This window comes from Cladosporium halotolerans, assembly GCF_011745625.1.
Source record: "Cladosporium halotolerans strain TM138-S3 chromosome Unknown Sca5, whole genome shotgun sequence".
NCBI lineage: Eukaryota > Fungi > Ascomycota > Dothideomycetes > Cladosporiales > Cladosporiaceae > Cladosporium > Cladosporium halotolerans.
The window spans coordinates 385,072-402,304 of record NW_027191456.1 but is presented as its reverse complement, the minus strand read 5'-3'; the positions used below and the strand labels follow the sequence as shown (position 1 = coordinate 402,304).

Here is a 17,233-nt window from a genome sequence, read left to right as displayed (position 1 = left end):
CTTGAGGACGTATCTCTCTATGCGATCCCGCGGACCAAGACCAACAGCTCATGCGAGAGTGGCTCGCTACCCGGTTCTGGACCACGAACGGCGAGCCGACATGGCAAAGCGGAGTTGTTCACCTATCTTTACTTTTTCCCACTCGCCGCCAGCAGCGCGCAGGGCATGCACTACTAGGCGACCTCCTATTCGACGCGAAGGGCCGTATAGGCTTGGCTGATGCACGCGGTACTTGTGCTTCCTCGGCGATAGCCTGACGGCGAATGTGGCTCGTTTGGTGGAAACCGGCGGTCATCTGGGCGCGCTTTGCCCGTCCAATCCCACCGAATGGTGGGGCAGCTGCTGTGGGACCCTTGGGCGCCGCACAAAGCGCGCTTTGCCCCGCGCGCCTATAAAGTGAACGCCCGCCGCCAGTTATCGCTCCGAACCCAACTACGATACCAACCGCCTTCCAAAGAACAGCTCAGCTCTTTAGCACCCTCAAAACTCTCAAACCCCACCAATCCACCTTCAATCAAACACAATGGGCGGCTGCGGCAACGCTGGGTGCACCTGCACCAACTGCACCTGCGCCCCGGGCCAGTGCTCTTGCTCCAAGTGTTCGTTTCCGCCACTTATGACGGAGCTCGGAAAGGCGAATCCGCCACTGACACCCATCTGCAGAAACGAGCAATTCGGCCATGCCGCCTGCGTGAACCAGTCCGACTATCGACCTCTCGCAGCACCTGATTTCGGCGTTCTCGACATGGACAATATATCCGCTTTTGCGATCATGGGCGGGACATGACAGTGACGCAGGGCTCGGCTAGGACTGGCCAAGCATCGGCTTGTGACCCGAGGATGACGAGATGATGAAAGCAACGAACATACCGTTAGTACGACAGCCGCAGAATGGAATGTCCGAACACACTTCTCTTGCTATCAGGTGACGTGACACATGTCTCGTTTATGTGAATGTAAGATCTCCGTGACTGCTTCAACCCAGCCAAGCCTAGGTATCTATTCGCATGTCAGAGCTCCCCCTTCACCACACATATCTGTGCCTCTCCTGCCTCCCACTCTCCCGCCCCACGCTCGTCTCCTCAAATTCCTCCACCTCCGGCACACCCTCGCGGTCCATCTTCTTGTTCTCGTAGATTAGCCAGCAGGACAGCACCACGCTCAGCGCCGCCACCATGAGACACATCGCCGCCGAGATCCACATGCCCTTGCGGTAAAGCGGCCCCTCGCCTTCGGGGAAAACATTCGTGCCTTGCGTCAATCATCAGCCCGCGCCCCAGATCTTCATCAAGAGGGAAACAAGAAAACTCACCGAGCAAAGGCCCACACTGCCCCACCGTCGCCAGCACCGTGTACCCTCCCGCGCGCTTGCTCTCCGTGGCATGGATGTTCGCCACCCAGGCTAGCAGCAGCGCCACGCTCGCGAAGATCTCCACGCTCAGGAAGATGCTGAAGTAGCGCGGCGCGGTGGTCGTCGTCGTCGCGTTGATGATGAACCCCACGCCCGCGACCGTCGCCGCCAGCGCGCAGAAGGGCCCGCGCATCTGGAACTTGTCCGACAGCCAGCAGAGCGTGATGATGGTCAGGAAGCAGAAGACGTAGGGCGGCGCGGAGAGGCCTTGCGACGTGATGCGGCTGAAGGTGCCCATTTCGGAGATGATGGTGGGGATGAAGAGGGGGAGGGAGGCGAAGGAGACGTTGCTGTGAGGGGGGAGCTGGTTAGTGGGTGGGGGGTTACTTTGGGTAGAAGGGGCTGTAACTCACCAGCCGAAGTAGCATAGGGCTGGGATCCACGACTTCGGGTCTTTGATGCCGTCTAGCATTTCCTTGACGCGCACGCCTTCCTGCTTGTCGACGTCGACACGTTGGTTCTTCGCCGTCATGTGCAGCGCTACGTCCTTCTCGCGCGCCGTCAGGAACTTGGCCTTGGAGATGCTGTCCGGGATGAAGAACCAGCAGGGGATGGCGAAGAGGCACGTCGGCAGGCCCTCGATGATGAACAGCAGCTGCCACGGCGCAACCTGGTTCTTGATCTGCGAGATGCCGTAGGCGAGAGCGCCGCCGTAGGCATTCGCCATCGCCGCTCCGCTAAGGAAGACGCCGTGTCGAAAGCCGACCTTCTCGCGAGGATAAAAGAAACTGAGGTAGAGCGGCACGCCGGGGCCGAACATGGCTTCTGCCACGCCGAGGAAGAAGCGGCAGGCCATCAAGCCTCCCCAGGAGGTAGCCGTCGCCTGGATCGTCGCGACAAATCCCCAGAAAAAGACGCAGAACGCGCACCATCTGTGCGGCGCGAATTGCTTCCAGCCCATGCAAGTCCATCTAGAAGTAAGATGGTCAGTGTGTGCGAAAGTGAAGGCTGCAGTTGAGGGGGGACTCACTGGCTCACGATGTAGGCGATGTAGAAGATCGTTCCCAAGAGACTGTATCGATTTCCGCTCAGGTCGATATCGTCTTCCATTCCCGCGAGGCGGGCATTGCCAAGGTTGCTGCGGTCGAGGACGCTGAGGGAATATAGAACGAAGACCAAAGGCAGTAATCGTCGGTCAAGCTTGCGAATGACTGCTGCTTCTTCTTGACTTGTCGGCGGTACGAAGGTGTGAATGCCCTCTTTTGTCTGGACCGTCTCGAGTTGGTCGGCCGCGGATCCGTCCAAGGACCCCTTCTTCTCGATGTCGCTCATGGTGAGTCGATTTCGATGCGGTCACGATGTGAGAGGTAGACTGATGAGAAAAAGGATATTGTAGAGCATTAGACGGGCGGTCAGTAGGATGGTCGACACCTCGCAGTAATACACGTCCGGAGACAAGCCCAATAGCTTATCACTTCCACGCTCAAGCCCAAGAGCACACAAGCAAGTCTTGGAAGAGGAGCCACGCGCGACGATTCACCACATAAGCTTCCTCTAACCCCCAGGCCAAGACTGCGATGCGCCTTGACATAGTTGCATGGCCCGCACGCATGGCCCACCATAGGCGTGCGGGTGACCGGTTATAGCGGCACTTCACCAGCTGGATGGACTGACTTTGGCCCGAACCTTTCAGGCGAGAACTTTCGCCTCAGGAAGTGATCTTGCTTCTCGAGCTTTTCCTGTTGTAGGGATGATCTGCTTTTCGGACGCAAGACGTGGGGATGTGAAGGAGCCTGTGAGGAGCAGCCGAGTGCGGAGTTGTGGAGTCGCAGCCGTGGAGACCCCCACGATGATGGTGGTGGAAAGCGAGTGCTTTGGACAGTCCTGCACTCGGCCTTTCTAAGGACTGTCAGCACTTGCCTGATGCTCCTTTGTGGCAAGGCTAACCGTGCAGTGTCTGTTCAGGCCCTGGAGGCTCTGCTCAAGCCGTTGCATGGCAGTTTGTGGTTTGCTCGTTCTCCGGACATACCGGACGTAGAGCCGGATCGGCGGGCTTGACCGCGTCTTGATTTGACATGTTTGAAATGTTGAGATGTGGAAGATAAGAGAACACGTGCTTGTCACGCGTCTGCTAAGTGAAGCCTCTCTGTCTGCTAAGTGAAGCCTCTCTGTTCCAGACTCAGTCAGCAACCGGATGATGGAGGATCGTCGCATCTGGACCGCAGCGTGAGCATTGCTCGCAACATAAGTTATATGGCTTGTTGATTGTTTTCGGGATTGCTGTAGCAATTATTTTACGCTGTCTGAGTACTATCAACCTCGGAAGACCTCCACCAAACTCAACATACCACTCAGCTACCAAGCTTCTCGAAAGGCGCAACACGCACGCTCTCTAGATCTGCCGGGAGTGTGGAACGCAAAGCCTCCGCAGTGCTCGCCCCATAAAGCAGGACTAAAACAGCAAAGATGGCACCAAAGATAGCCGCAAGTAACAGGTGCTCAATGCCGAATCCAACGTTGGAATTTCTGTAATGTGTCGGCGCCAACGGACCTACCATCTTCTTGAGCGGCGTGATCTTCTCCGCTTTCATCGTTTCCTGAGCGTTGTTTGTGCCTGGAAGACCGTCCATGCTCCACGCATTCTTCGACGCCCAGTATCTGCAGAGATGTTAGATCACATTCAGACAGGTTGCGAAGATGCTTGGAACTCACCTCGGCATGCTGTCTGACGCATGGCCAGCAGCCTCCCTCTCCGCCTTCTTCTTGAAGAAGTCGTTCAGAATCGGCCTGTAATCTTTGAAATCATAGTACGGCACGGAGAATCCACAAGACGTGCCAACCTGGTGCACGTCGACAATGATGATGCTGCGCGAGCCTGGGATGGTCTCGACCTTCTGCGCATTGACGAATTCATTGAACGCCGGCGTGTCAAATTCGAGCACGCGGCCAGTGCCGAAGAGCCTCATGATGCGCGGCGGGCCCTCGAAGGCGTTTAGCATGATCGTCACGCGGTTGTTGCCCGGTTCGTAGATATGCGACACCGTCTCGTTGCCGCTACCCGTCAGCTCGTGGTACCAGAACGTCTTGCGATCCAGTACTCCAAAGTACTGCCCGCCTTTGGGCGAGACGTTGACGTGTCCGCTACCGCTGAGAGGGGCGGTCGCGACCCAGAACATCTTCTGTTCCAGAATCCATTTTATCAAGGACTGTGGTGGCGGTGTCAGAGCATGTTGATGATGATGATAATGGGATTGGAAAGTGGGTCTCGAAACGAACCTCTGGGATCTGCTCGAAGAATTGACCCATTGTGGTGTTCCTGGCCTTGATACAGATAGAATGATCACATATCAAGCCATCCGACAAGCTCGTCTATTTATTGGAATGGCTGATGGATGAGTAACAGTGGGAGAGTCATCTGGATTGCTGATACCGCTGAGCCCATGTTCTCAAGGTTCGCTTCGACGGCTTGCCATGCGGGGTCAGCCGCCGAGTCTCGCAGGCCGAGTCACATCCAGCCTTTTTACTCCGTGCATGTCCGCCTTCTTGCAATGAGATACTGAAGGAGCATGTTGACGATGCAACTTAGCCTCATTGCACATGATGCTTTGCAATCCCCAGCATCAACAAAATCCTTAGCTGCCTTCCCGGATTATCTTCATGTGGTTCAGCAATGCTTGCCGTCACGGAAGTGTGAGCGATGCATACGCAGAGAAGCGGGCTGCCAATGTTCAAAGGTACCAAGCCCGCGCTATTGAAGTAGCACAAGCAGTACACATGTTGTCAGATACCAGCGTGATGTCTGTGTACATCTTGCGTGAATCAGAAGACGCTCGGATGCAGACGCCTAATCAGGCCGACGAACGTGGGGCAGACAGGGCTTGGTGGGGTGAAGGGGACGAAGCCGGGAAAATTTAGTGGGACGGCGATTGGGCTTCGATGCGCATGGCAAGAACTTTTCGACCTCACGCGGCTCTGACATTCGCTGCTCGTCTACAACCTCGCTTTCTTCCCTCTCCCACCCGCACACGCTTCTACACCGCAGCAATGGCCGAGATCACTCACCCCACTATCAAGGATGGTACGTGAAACCTCTGCACCAACAGCTTCTTCCATCCCGCTGCGATCAGCCTGGCGACCTTGCCGAAACACATCATAGCTAACCATGCCTCTCCCACAGGCTGGTTCCGCGAGATCAGCGACATGTGGCCTGGCCAGGCCATGACCCTCAAGGTCAACCAGATCATCCACCACGAGAAGTCCAAGTACCAGGATGTGCTCATCTTCGAGTCCTCCGACTACGGCATGGTCCTCGTCCTCGACAACGTCATCCAGTGCACCGAGCGCGACGAGTTCGCCTACCAGGAGATGATTACCCACCTCGGCATGATGTCCCACCCCAACCCGAAGAAGGTGCTGGTCATCGGCGGCGGTGACGGAGGCGTGCTGCGCGAGGTCGTCAAGCACGAGTGCGTCGAGGAGGCCGTCCTCTGCGACATCGACGAGGCCGTCATCCGCCTCAGCAAGAAGTACCTGCCCAGCATGAGCGTCGGATACCAGCACCCCAAAGTCAAGGTGCACGTCGGCGACGGCTTCAAGTTCCTCGACGACTACAAGAACGAGTTCGACGTCATCATCACCGACTCCTCCGACCCCGAGGGCCCCGCCGAGATGCTCTTCCAGAAGCCCTACTTTGAGCTGCTCAAGGGCGCCCTGCGCGACGGCGGCATCATCACCACCCAAGGTTGTAAGCCCCTCCCTCGCACGGCTGTACTCACCCCAGCCACGGCTGGCCTGCAGCTGTACCCGGACCAACCAGACTGACATCTCCCCCTCCACAGCCGAGAACCCCTGGCTCCACATGAGCATGATCACCAACCTCAAGAAGCAGTGCAAGGAGGTCTTCCCCGTCGCCGAGTACGGCTGGACCACCATCCCGACCTACCCGGCCGGCCAGATCGGCTTCATGGTCTGCTGCAAGGACGGCAGCGTCAACGTCAAGAAGCCCCTGCGCTCCTGGTCGACCGAGGAGGAGGACAAGCTCTGCAAGTACTACAGCAAGGAGGTACACGAGGCCGCCTTCGTGCTGCCCAAGTTCGCCGAGAAGGCCCTCAGGGACTAGAGGAGTGCGCAAGGGAAGGAAGAAGTTATGGGTGCATGAAGGGGACACGATGCGTTTGAATCACGATACCAACGGCTCTAATATCGCGATTTTGGCTTTGGATGGGATCCGGGCTGGCGATTGGGGAGAAGAAAAGCACATACACACAGTATACCATAACGAACGATACACAAAGCGCCAGCGTTGTCTTCGCCGGATTGTGAATCTATACCTGTTCTGAGGTCGTCCACGTCGTGCTGATGGAAGATGCGAATGTTACAATGCACAGTCGAATTGGACATGAGTTGATCAGCACGAGAGGGAATAGCAAGGATGATTGGTGAATGTTTGAATTGTTTTTGTCTTTGTCTACATCAATGTAAATGGATCACTATACAGCCGATCCCGATGATATAAAAAGGAAGAAAGCCACCATGCTCCGTCGCCATGCAGTAAACCCAACTCCAAGTAATAATAGTAATGTGGTATCCCAAAGCTTGAACGCATTATCCATGAACGTGATGAGAAAGAATCAAGGCTCCGATCCGATTAGACATTAAGAAGCCAGAGCACTCAAGATGCCGCGCTCATAGCAGGAATGCGGCCATGGCCATCGCGCCGAGGGTGAGCACGGTGCCGACGTAGGCGACGTCGGGCCTCGAGCCGGCCGAGACGCTGCCGGCGTCGAAGCCGGAGCCGGAGGGGCGCGAGCTGTCCGAGGAGTCGTCGCCGCCGTCGGGGTGCGCGGGCACCTCGGAGGGAGTGGAGGGGTGCGAGTCGGAGGTGGGCTTTGAGGGTGCGGATGAGGAGGTCTTCTTGGGCTTGCCGCCGGAGGGCGTGTAGGTGTATGTGTAGGTGGTGGAGGCGTTGGCGCAGTTGGTGGTCGCGATGCCGCCGGAGCCGCTCATCTGGGGCGGGAGGATGGAGGCGACGGAAGATGGGATCATCTTGGTCCAGTCGGAGGGGAGGTCGGTAGGCCAGGAGTGAGGGATCTCTGTGGGCTTGTGGACGGGCGCGGTGCCGTTGCCGTAGATCATGGTGCCCTTGCCGCAGTCCACGGTGGTTGTGGCAGTGGTGGGCTTGGTCACGTAGACTGTGCTGGTGTAGCTTGTGGAGGTGCTGACGTTGACCTTGGGGGCCCAGCTCGAGCTGGGAGACCAGGCAGGAGGTGATGAGCTGCTGCTAGGAGCCCAGACGGATTGCGCAGAGGTCGAGGTCGCGATGGCACTTGAGGGAGTCCACCAAGTGTTGGTCCATTCTGGGTTGGGGCTTGCGCCGGCGATGGAGGCCACGGTGGCGATGAGGACAGCAGTGGAGAAAGACATCCTTGATAGTTGTGAGGCGAAGCGAAGTTCTTGTGATGGGTAGGCAAGAAGTGCTCGGCTTCAGAATATCAAGGCGTGCTGAAGAGTTGACGATTGCTCTTGTTGGAAGGAAGATTGTTGTACAGAGTTTGGTGATGATCAACCGTCGGAGAGAGAAGAATGACCTTATATGCATGGTACTCGAATGGCGGCATGATGGGCGAACGGGGGGCTGGAGGCGATCCAGCCTTACAACCTCTCTGTTTCGAGAGGTGTGGTATAGCCATACCACAGCGGGCTGGAAGGTTTGGAGGCTCAAGATAGCTGGGGGGCTGGGAGTCAGCATGCGGTTGGCTTTGTCTCACCCGGCCATTGATGACAGCATTGTATTGCAACACATGGCAAATCTGCTGCACGTATTGTGTTTATCCGAATCGGATTCAACTTTCCTACCACTGATAGTTTGTTCACAAATACAAGTTCTGCTGAAGCGTCGCATGAACAGTAGCACGGAGGGAAGAGTGGCGTTCGAGGCGGGTTGTCAGGCAGACGAGCGTTGTCTCACAGCAGCCAGCGGCAGCCCCCGCATGATCGCCCCCCACGGGCCGGCGTCGATCCTCGGCCCAGATCCTCCGTGAATGTCGAGTGGCAGGGAACACAACACGATGGCTGAACAATACGCCACACGTGCTGATATCTCGTGCGCGGTCATCAACACAAGGCCGCTGTGGTTGATTGTCTCAAACCTTGCGTCAGCCGTATTGCCCAGAACAGGACACCACGCCACGCCCTCGGACTCATCGGAACGGCGGATCGACCAGCCTTGTCCCTCACAATGGCATACTCGTCGCAAATCCAGTTTACCCTCGACACCATTTGCCCATGGTAGATCTACGCCCTTGCATATGCTTTATCGATCTTCAGTCGCTCACTTCTTCAGGACCTACCTCGCTAAGCGGCGCCTTTCTCGCGCTCTCGCTGCCCTGCCATCAGATTGCCCTGTGACATTCACTGTAGAATACAAACCGTACCAGTTGTTCCCCGAGGCTTCGCAAGAAGGCGAGGGCAAGTATGAGTGGTACAAGAGGTCAAAGTATGGCGACAGCGAGGAGAAAATAAAGATGTACATCGCCTTGATGACCGCGTACGGCGAGACGGAGGGCATTCGCTACAAGTTTGGCGGCACGGTGGCAAACACCTTGCAAGCCCACAGAGTCATTCAGCACTTCCAAGAAACGAAGGGACCAGAGGTCGCGGACAAGTTAATTGACAGCCTCTACCGCCAGTATTTCGAAGAGGAGAAGCATCCGAGTTCGGCTGAGACGCTACTGAGTGCTACAAGTGAGGCTGGTATTGACGAGCGCGAAGCCAAGCCATTCGTGGAGGATCCAGACGACGGTCTTATGGACGTGAAGATGGCTGTGAGAGAGCAGACTGGTAATGCCATCGATTCAGTGCCGCATGTCGTCATCGAAGGAAAGAGGAGGGATATCACTCTCATCGGGTGCAAAGAAGTCGACGAATATCAGAAGGCTTTGGAGCAGATTATCAAAGAGAGCAGATAACTGCCATAACAGTACCCGTATCATCATATCAATAAGTTGATATATCGCTCCAATTTTGGCACTGTCATTACTGCCTGAGGCCCCCAACTTTGGGCACTGGCCGTTGCCCTGCCAGCCGGCGGAAGCGAGCCCGAGCCGCGATTCCACACAATCAACACAATCAAGTGGATCTCTGCGTCAAGATCGCACCTAAAAGATCGGGGTGCATGCACTAAACGCCTAGCTGCCAACGCCGATATCTTATTATATCCACGGCGTCCAGGTGCGACAGACAGCTGCTCATCCTCGGCTCTTCCGCCAGATCAGCCAATCCGCCAGCCATGGAGTCGCTCCTCTCACTCGCCTTCGACAACATTTCGTCTGTGGATGCCACCAAGATCAGGAAAGGCCTGCGACAGATTGAAGGCCTCCTGGCGCAAATATGCCTGTCGAGCGCGCCGGCGCGCTCGCCTAGGAAAGGCGGTGATGGTATGGCAGAGGCTAAGGGACTCGGGGTGCTGAGGGAGGATGCGGCGTTCAGAGAGTTTTTCAGGTTACAGGAGGGATTCAGATGCAATGGTAAGAGCTCGCTTGAAACACCGAACGCTTCCTAGTTTTGCAGGAGCTGACAAGATGCGACATCAGTGGCCTCCCGCCTTATTGCGACTCTCGAACGCCTCCTGGGCATGCCTGGCTCATCTGACAACGACATCGTTATCCTCTCCGCTCTGGAACTGCTCCAGGGTATGCTGTTACTCCACCCGCCATCTCGATCACTCTTCAGCCGTGAGATATACCTCAATATCCTACTAGACCTCCTCGACTCCGCAAACCCGCCCGCCTTGCAATCTCAGACTTTGCACGTCTTGATGACCGTCTTGCTGGAGTGCCCTCGGAACACACGTACATTCGAAGACATGGATGGATTGGTCACAGTGGCGAGCTTGCTGAAGAGCAGAGGGACAGCGAAGGACGTGAGGGTGCGCGCTATGGAATTCTTGTCGTTCTACCTCATGCCTGAAGCCGCGCACTTTGATACGAGCGCTGAGCGGGACATGTCGACGGTGCAATATGCCCCAAGCAAAGCCATTGGAGGCTCCGCGCCACACGTGCGCTCGCACTCACATGATAGTGGCAATGCAATGGATCTGGACGAAGAATTGGGCGATACAAGGACGACGGCTGAGAAGAAGGCATATTTGGAGCGGTGGTTAGGGAACGTTGACTGGTTGGTCCAAGACCTACCTGGAGGCGTGCCTCTGGCAGGAGGTGGATGAGCTTGACGAAGTGGATATGAGTTTCACTCACTGTCATTTTCCTGCGTCTGTCAATAGCAGAGCGGTTTCATTGCGTTCATTTGAAGCGAGGAGTTAGGATTGGACTTGGGTTCCGGTATTCGATTGGGCGTTCGTTTGGATGCATGGCGTCTCGATTTGCAGGGAGGAAGGCCCCGGCTAGTGCATTTCTGCTACATACGTCCTCATCATCTATCATCTCTTGCGAAGGCCCCAAATGATTTGTTCAGGAACCTGGACGTGGCAAGCAACCATCTGCGCAGCATTTTCCCCCGATCTATCATGCTGAAGGTCCGTGCGTGCCGCCGAGACAACGCCTGCAGACACCACCAACCACTCGCTTCGCTCGCACACTGCATACACACGCTCTCAGCGGCTACATCATGTAGCAGAACGCTTGATGACGGAATAATGGGCGGCAACAGCGCCACGCGCCTGTTGGTTCGAGCGAGGCTCGAATGGTGGTATACTCTCCATTTTCCCTTGCCAGCAACCTTCTCTGCCATCTACCACAACGCGCTGTGGACACGCTCACGAGTCTCTTTTGATTTCTTTGAGTCCTTTCATATTTCATATTTTGCCATTTCATTGATTCAACGCGCTGCTGGTCCAGCGATAATGTTTGATTTCATTGACACGCTATGCTCATAGCCCCTTCTTTGCGTCAGTCTCATTTGGTATAGCAAGATGGCCGCTCTGCTGCCGACAACACTCTCTACCAACGTCAGAGATATTTTTCCTTATCCAACATTGATACCTCGCCACAACGAGCAGAATATACCCATCTGTGCAAGGAAATGTCTGAACTTCTTCAAGGAAAACGAATACACTTGCGACTCTGACGATCTCTCCTGTTTCTGCTCACGTTACAGCGTCCACGGCCTTACTTTGGGAGAGTTAGCTTATGGGTGTTCGTATTTCGAGTGCGCGGACTCGTCCAGCGAGGAAAACAGAGCACTATACAATATCTGTTCGGGAGAGGCGAGCGCGGTGCTTCCAACGCACAGTACAGTAACCTTACCCACTTATGCAACGACGTCCAAGCAGAGGGTGTCTTCGATATTGTCAACAGCGACGACCCCAGTAATTCAATCCACGATAGCTCGGACAAACAGTGGCGCACTTGCAACGACCGGTACAAGCCCACCATCTGCAAGCCCAGACGTTCAGGATCACACGACCCAAGCGCCTCCAGCTCCCACTCAATTTTCGGAACAGTCTTCATCTTTGACAACAGCGCAAGCCGTGGGCGTTTCGATCGCAGCTATGGGAGCTTTGTGCCTAGGTGGTGCACTAATATACTTGCTTGTGTGGTGCAAGCGGCGACGAGCTCTTCGATCTCCAAAATCACGAAACGGGTCTTTCGATTTCATCGACAAGGGTGCGCCTCGACATTCGCCATTCCGGCATGGTCATGCCGACCCGAGAGGGCCTTTGGGCGGGTTTGCGAAGCCTCGAGTCGAGCTAGAAGATGGCCCAGGACCTTCACAGTGGTATGAACAGCAAGTCAGTCGACGACATCCCGATTGCACTATTAGACCAGTCTCGCGAAGCCAATCTTCTGTGTCGCCCGAAAGTAGGAGCTATGACAGCCTCCGAACTGTCTCCCAGCTGCTTCCTGACAAGGCCGGCCAGACACCCCCTCAGCCTCAGTATAAGCCTCCCAGAGCAGCAAGCATGTTCAGCACTGCAACGATCTTTGAAGAAGATGGCAAAACTCCGAAGCTTCTGAGCCCAGCGACGATGCTCCTAATGCCACAAGCACCGAAGCCCGTTCTCAAGAATGTGCCGAAAAGGCCCGAGCGGCCAGCGTTCTCTGCAATCTTTACAGAAGCGCCTGTACCACTGCACAAGCCACAAACGGCTTGTAGTAGCCCCTCAAAGAGTGTGAAGAAGGAGTTAACGCCACTCCCTTTGAAGAGCAACCCTCCTGCACCTCCACCCAAAGATGCTCGCGCAGCAGCTGGACCGCCTAGGTCGAATGCATTTCCGGTGGTCGCTTCACGAAATGATACCCCTAGTTCGGTTCCAAGCTATATGCCAGACTACTATACTAGTCCTGATAGCCGATCACCGACATTCGAACCGACATTCGAGATGGTCACTCCTCGGAGCAGGGCCGTGCCACCACGCCGGCCTCTGCCTTCCGCAGTTACAGCCACCCAACCGAGTCGGCCACCGAAAGCTTACAGATGTTCCGGAGGGTCCGAAACTTCTTTTGAGAGTACTGACCCAGATGATCTTACGCCTCCCGAAGAACAAGATCGTCGACTGTCACCAGTCGCAGAGTCAGACGACCAAGTCAAATATCCCAAAGTCCCAAGATCCAGCAATCAAACAGTACCTCGATCTCCTCAGCCAACCAGGTCACCTGCATATCGTCATAGCACTGTCTGGCCTTTAGAAGAAAACCAGACCCCGATCAAACCTCGCACTACTCCACCCAGCACTCCCCTGCGAAACCAACCTTCCCTCAGCGGCTCTACCCTCGCTGCGAAACGGCTAGGTCTCTCCGCCGCAAGCTCTCTGTCCAACGGCTTGCACATCAGATCTAACTCCCTCTCACAAGCCTCGCCACTGAAAGGCTACGGCCAGCCCGCCAACAGCGTCCGAGGGCGGCCAGGTGCTCGCCCGCCCGTCTCCCAACGCAAGCCGAGCTACGCGGGTACTGGCTATGGTCCGGACCCAGCGCTCGAGTATTCACCTCACACGCCGGAGATGCAGACTCCGGGGCCGAAGATTTTGAGGACGGATAGGGAGATTGTGCTGAAGAGTCCGTTGTGGGAGCCGAAGTTGACGCCGAGTAGGAGGGGCGAGGATTTGTTTTTGAGCGTTAGTCTGGCGAGTCCGGGGGTTGCGCCGGCTGGGTTGGGGATGGGAGACTGGGAGAGGCGATAGGATTGCATGTACAATGGCGTTCGAGGCGTTGCGAATGCGCTTGTCGTTTTTTGTTGCTAGGCGGTTCGGTCGGCTGACTACATGATGTTACATTTGAGCTACGATTAGGATCAAGGTTGGGCGCCGCGTTGATCGCGGGTGCGGCGGCGGTAAATCCGACGAGAAGTACCATTACGATCTCAATGATGGGTGTCTATGTTATATTCTCGCTTCTGCAGTGTCCACGCTCGTGCCTCACATGTATAACTGTCGATATGAGCTGCCCGTTTCCCCATGATCAAAGCACTCGTGCTTGCCACATCCATCAACTGAGTCTCGAAATTCCTCGGGCCCGTGGTAACAAGCCCATCAGACCTCCGTAGGAAGCAGCAATCAACGATGGCGGCACGAAATTGTACAGCAGCATCCCGCCTCTCCTATCAGACGGCCTCACAGCTCATCGCGATCCCCATGGATAGATGGCCCACAGTACTCCGTAAGATCCACCACACCTGCTCGCCCATACAGCACCCACCCTTCCCAGCCCTCGCTAGGATTGAACTTCTTGCACACAGGATCAGGTATATCCTCAGCATCAAGGATCCTGAATCGGTCGTGCAGCGCGGCCTCGATAGCTCCCAGATCTGACATTGTTGCGCAGTTTCGGCCCCTGGAAAAGAAGCGGTAGGCTACCTCGCCGATCTGACCAGAGGATACGGCACACTCTTCCTCGGGATTCCGTCCAGCAAAGGCGGGCACAGTCGCGGATAGCAGCGCGAAGGCATGTTTCAGAGCCATGATCAGATTCATCCTTGGGTGCTTGCTCCAGCAAATTTGGCGTCGGAAGTACTTCTAGGCCATGAACTATGTGGAAGCTGGTCCCTCGTGGTGTTTCAGCTTATAAGTAGCGAGGAACGAGTTAAGATATGAATCCGGGAACTCACTGTCGGGAAGTCTGAATACTACATTTTGTCATCCACTTGCCGTCATTTTTTTGGACCGCTTGAGACGTTGGACTAGTTTAGTTTAGCGACAATAACCATCAGACGCGATGGATGCGAAGCGGAGTCTATGATCGAACCGAGTGCTTGATGACCCGCTGCAGAGCCTTTCATGCTTTCGGTGTAGCGTCGGAGGCGAGAGTGCTGCATGCATGAGTGTTGATTTCCTGAGGCGGCCGACACTTTGAACGCCATTTTAGGGACCTGCCCTTCGAGATGAAATATTCGTTGAAAGCACTCGTGAACGTCACTCTTAGTTTCGATCCCGATACCCCCGTTGCAGTACTGTAGCGTTGCTGGCCGGGAGAAGTCGTCGTTGCACCAAGAATAACTCGATCGTTCAGGTAACACGAAAGGGTATCAATCCTCACTTTCCGTACATCTATCGTTCACAGGCTCTGTCCTTGTGCTTAAATTTCGAAAACCGGACCGCATTCCCTGCCGGCACCAACGCCGCCAGACCGGACGTCCGTCAAATCAAGCCTCCATCCCTTCCACTGCTCCAGACCCCTCTTGACCTCCTTCACGCGCTCAATACGCCTCTTGGCGTCCTCCTCCTGCGCCAAACGGAAAGCATCTTCGTCGAAGCCATCCTCGCTGAGCAGTCCCAAGCTCTGGTTCCTAGGCCGGTTGCCAATCTGACCAGCAGGAGGGCTAGCGACTCCTCGAGACGACTCGCGCGGCCGTCCGGTGAATGCTGAAATTCCGCTGCTGATGACATCCTGGAACGTAGACGACTGCCGAGGCATGTGAGGCGAAGTCGGCGCGTTGAGATCTACGTCTTCGTACGCCTCGTGCTCGTCCATGCCTGGCTGCATCTCCGCGCGGCGGTCGCGCCAGACGCCGCGCTTGAGGTCAAAGTTCTCGGCTTCGAGGGAGCGGATGCGCGCCTGCAGCTGGCCTGTCTCGGTCTCTTCGTCCTGCAGGTCGAAATCGCTGGCGTCGCGGACATGCGAAGGGCGGTCGCGGCGCTTGAGCTCGGCGCGCACGTCGCCTAGCTCCTTGTCTTTGGCCTGCACGGCGGCGCTGGCGTCGCGGTGGAGCTTTGTCAGGGCCTCGATCTTTTGCTCAAGGCTTGTTGCGCGCTCTGATGCAGCCTCGAGGTTTGTGTTTGCAGTGCGAAGGTCGGATTCGAGGATGGTAATGCGCTTATTAAGAGCTTCCGGGTCATCCTTTGACTTATCATCTGAGCCCTCGTTGCCAAAGGACATGGAAACCTTCAGCGAGTCGAGCTCCTGCTTTGTGGCTTCGGCCTGGTGCTCCGCTGAAGTGGCACGTTGCTCGAGGTCCTTCACAGAAGTCTCGCGCTCCGTCAGCGTCGTAGTCAAGCTGCTGACTTGATTCCTGAGGTTGCTTGTCTCGAGCTCCAACGATTCGATCGTTGAAGTCTTGGTCGCCAACTGCTCTGCGACCTCGGGGCTGGGTCCCGATTGCCTCCTTTCCTTGCCCTTCGCAGCTTGTTGCGCTTGCGAAAGCTGTCTTTGCACTGAGGCGAGCTCGGTGCTTATCTTTTCCGATTCCTTTGCTTTACTCCTCAGCTCTGCCACATCGCTGGTGCTTTCCCTTAGGCTTTCTAGCTCCTCTTCCGATTTGGCCAAACGCGCCGCACTTTCTTCTTGCGAGCTCTTGAAGTCCTTGTTCTCTTTCTCCAGTTCCTCTATGCGTGCTGCTTGCTTGCGGTAGAGCTCCTGCACTTCAGCCGAAGGACTGCTTGAGCTTCCAGCTGCGTCGCCCTTCTTGAACGATTCAGAGCGCTGTTTTGATTGCTGAGACTCTGAAGGTTCTTGCGAAGCCTCTGCAGACTCGGTAGCGTCTCCGCCCTTCTCCTCGTCGTCCGCATTGGGCGCCGATGTCGCCTCGGTGTTCTCGTCTCCCTCCGTGGTAGTTGGCTCGGCGGCGGCAGCGTCGTCGGCATCCTCTTCTGCAGGCACAGGCTCTTCGGTTTTGGCATCAGCAGCGGCCTTGTCAGCCTTCTTTTTGCCTCCGCCTTTCTTGTTCTCCTTCGCTTTCTGCTTCTTCAATTGCTCGTACTGGCGCAAATGTCAGTCTATTGTCGCTCGATGGTTCGCTTCATGAACACATACGCGCTTCTTTGCCGCGGCGACCTTCTCGGCCTTATCCTTGTCCTCGTCGGCCATGATTCTGGGTTGATTGTACAGAAGCGAAGCAAGCTATGACGGTGCGAGTGGGATGTGCTCCAGGTCTACAACGCGCGGCGCGCGTGATGGAGCGAGCAAGCTGGCCCTTGACCTCAGGGTCGCGCGCCAAGAAGCTGGTCGCGCCTTCACTACAACGGCACGTTGATCTCAGTAATGTACACTATAATAATACTGGCAGTCCACGGTATCGACCTGCTTGCTTGAGTACACATCTTCAGACCGGGCTCGAATCGTTCTGTGATGATACGTGAACGGTGATATTCAGCTGCAGAGGTATCCGTCGTTGTCACACTATCAACTCCAGTGAAACGGATCGACTTCTGCCCACCGAGACATATACTTTTCCCTTTCTTGATATGAGCATTTCTTCTATGAGCATCTCGCCTGGATTCACAGCTATTCCATGGCACGGCTTGCGACAGCAGCTCCCCACCGTGCCTGCCGTCTTGCCGTCACACCCCTCACTGCGGAAACCTTTTCCGATGGAAACGGATAAATGTACGAGCGGCGTCCATTTAAGCATGGCCTTCGCCACGAGATGTGATCGTCAGTCGGTCACCAAACTATCGCTCTAGCGCATTACGTCCTGAAGCCTTGAGTCTCG

The 17,233-nt window shown here is 55.8% G+C and overlaps 8 protein-coding genes across 8 annotated transcripts; 4 read left to right on the top strand and 4 right to left on the bottom strand.

The window, feature by feature from the left end:
- Positions 1-327: 327 nt before the first annotated feature.
- WHR41_02038 (uncharacterized protein) lies at positions 328-3,693 on the top strand (the record flags this gene model as incomplete). The annotated part of the gene is made up of 3 exons (XM_069370644.1): positions 328-599; positions 664-2,684; positions 2,738-3,693. The coding sequence occupies 2 exons, from the start codon at positions 328-330 to the stop codon at positions 785-787; spliced, it is 396 nt and encodes a 131-aa protein (XP_069232146.1). The 3' UTR covers positions 788-2,684; positions 2,738-3,693.
- Positions 1,025-3,068, bottom strand: WHR41_02039 (uncharacterized protein; the record flags this gene model as incomplete). The annotated part of the gene is made up of 4 exons (XM_069370645.1): positions 2,382-3,068; positions 1,765-2,322; positions 1,313-1,701; positions 1,025-1,251 (listed from the first exon to the last, which is right to left on the bottom strand). The coding sequence occupies exons 1-4, from the start codon at positions 2,681-2,683 to the stop codon at positions 1,025-1,027; spliced, it is 1,476 nt and encodes a 491-aa protein (XP_069232145.1). The 5' UTR covers positions 2,684-3,068.
- Positions 3,565-4,657, bottom strand: WHR41_02037 (uncharacterized protein; the record flags this gene model as incomplete). The annotated part of the gene is made up of 3 exons (XM_069370643.1): positions 3,565-4,009; positions 4,064-4,557; positions 4,628-4,657. The coding sequence occupies 3 exons, from the start codon at positions 4,655-4,657 to the stop codon at positions 3,703-3,705; spliced, it is 831 nt and encodes a 276-aa protein (XP_069232143.1). The 3' UTR covers positions 3,565-3,702.
- A 639-nt stretch (positions 4,658-5,296) lies between these two features.
- spe-3 (Spermidine synthase) lies at positions 5,297-6,885 on the top strand. The gene is made up of 3 exons (XM_069370642.1): positions 5,297-5,429; positions 5,529-6,092; positions 6,190-6,885. The coding sequence occupies exons 1-3, from the start codon at positions 5,396-5,398 to the stop codon at positions 6,468-6,470; spliced, it is 879 nt and encodes a 292-aa protein (XP_069232144.1). The 5' UTR covers positions 5,297-5,395; the 3' UTR covers positions 6,471-6,885.
- A 151-nt stretch (positions 6,886-7,036) lies between these two features.
- Positions 7,037-7,774, bottom strand: WHR41_02035 (uncharacterized protein; the record flags this gene model as incomplete). The annotated part of the gene is made up of 1 exon (XM_069370641.1): positions 7,037-7,774. One exon carries the CDS (start codon positions 7,772-7,774, stop codon positions 7,037-7,039), a length of 738 nt encoding a protein of 245 aa, XP_069232141.1.
- Positions 7,775-8,387: 613 nt separating this feature from the next.
- WHR41_02034 (uncharacterized protein) lies at positions 8,388-9,318 on the top strand (the record flags this gene model as incomplete). The annotated part of the gene is made up of 2 exons (XM_069370640.1): positions 8,388-8,638; positions 8,694-9,318. The coding sequence occupies exons 1-2, from the start codon at positions 8,589-8,591 to the stop codon at positions 9,316-9,318; spliced, it is 675 nt and encodes a 224-aa protein (XP_069232142.1). The 5' UTR covers positions 8,388-8,588.
- Positions 9,319-9,638: 320 nt separating this feature from the next.
- Positions 9,639-10,810, top strand: WHR41_02033 (uncharacterized protein; the record flags this gene model as incomplete). Its single annotated transcript, XM_069370639.1, has 2 exons — positions 9,639-9,876; positions 9,943-10,810. The coding sequence occupies 2 exons, from the start codon at positions 9,639-9,641 to the stop codon at positions 10,572-10,574; spliced, it is 870 nt and encodes a 289-aa protein (XP_069232139.1). The 3' UTR covers positions 10,575-10,810.
- A 2,826-nt stretch (positions 10,811-13,636) lies between these two features.
- Positions 13,637-16,647, bottom strand: WHR41_02032 (uncharacterized protein). Its single transcript, XM_069370638.1, has 3 exons — positions 16,555-16,647; positions 14,414-16,500; positions 13,637-14,351 (listed from the first exon to the last, which is right to left on the bottom strand). The coding sequence occupies exons 1-2, from the start codon at positions 16,606-16,608 to the stop codon at positions 14,881-14,883; spliced, it is 1,674 nt and encodes a 557-aa protein (XP_069232140.1). The 5' UTR covers positions 16,609-16,647; the 3' UTR covers positions 13,637-14,351; positions 14,414-14,880.
- Positions 16,648-17,233: the final 586 nt, after the last annotated feature.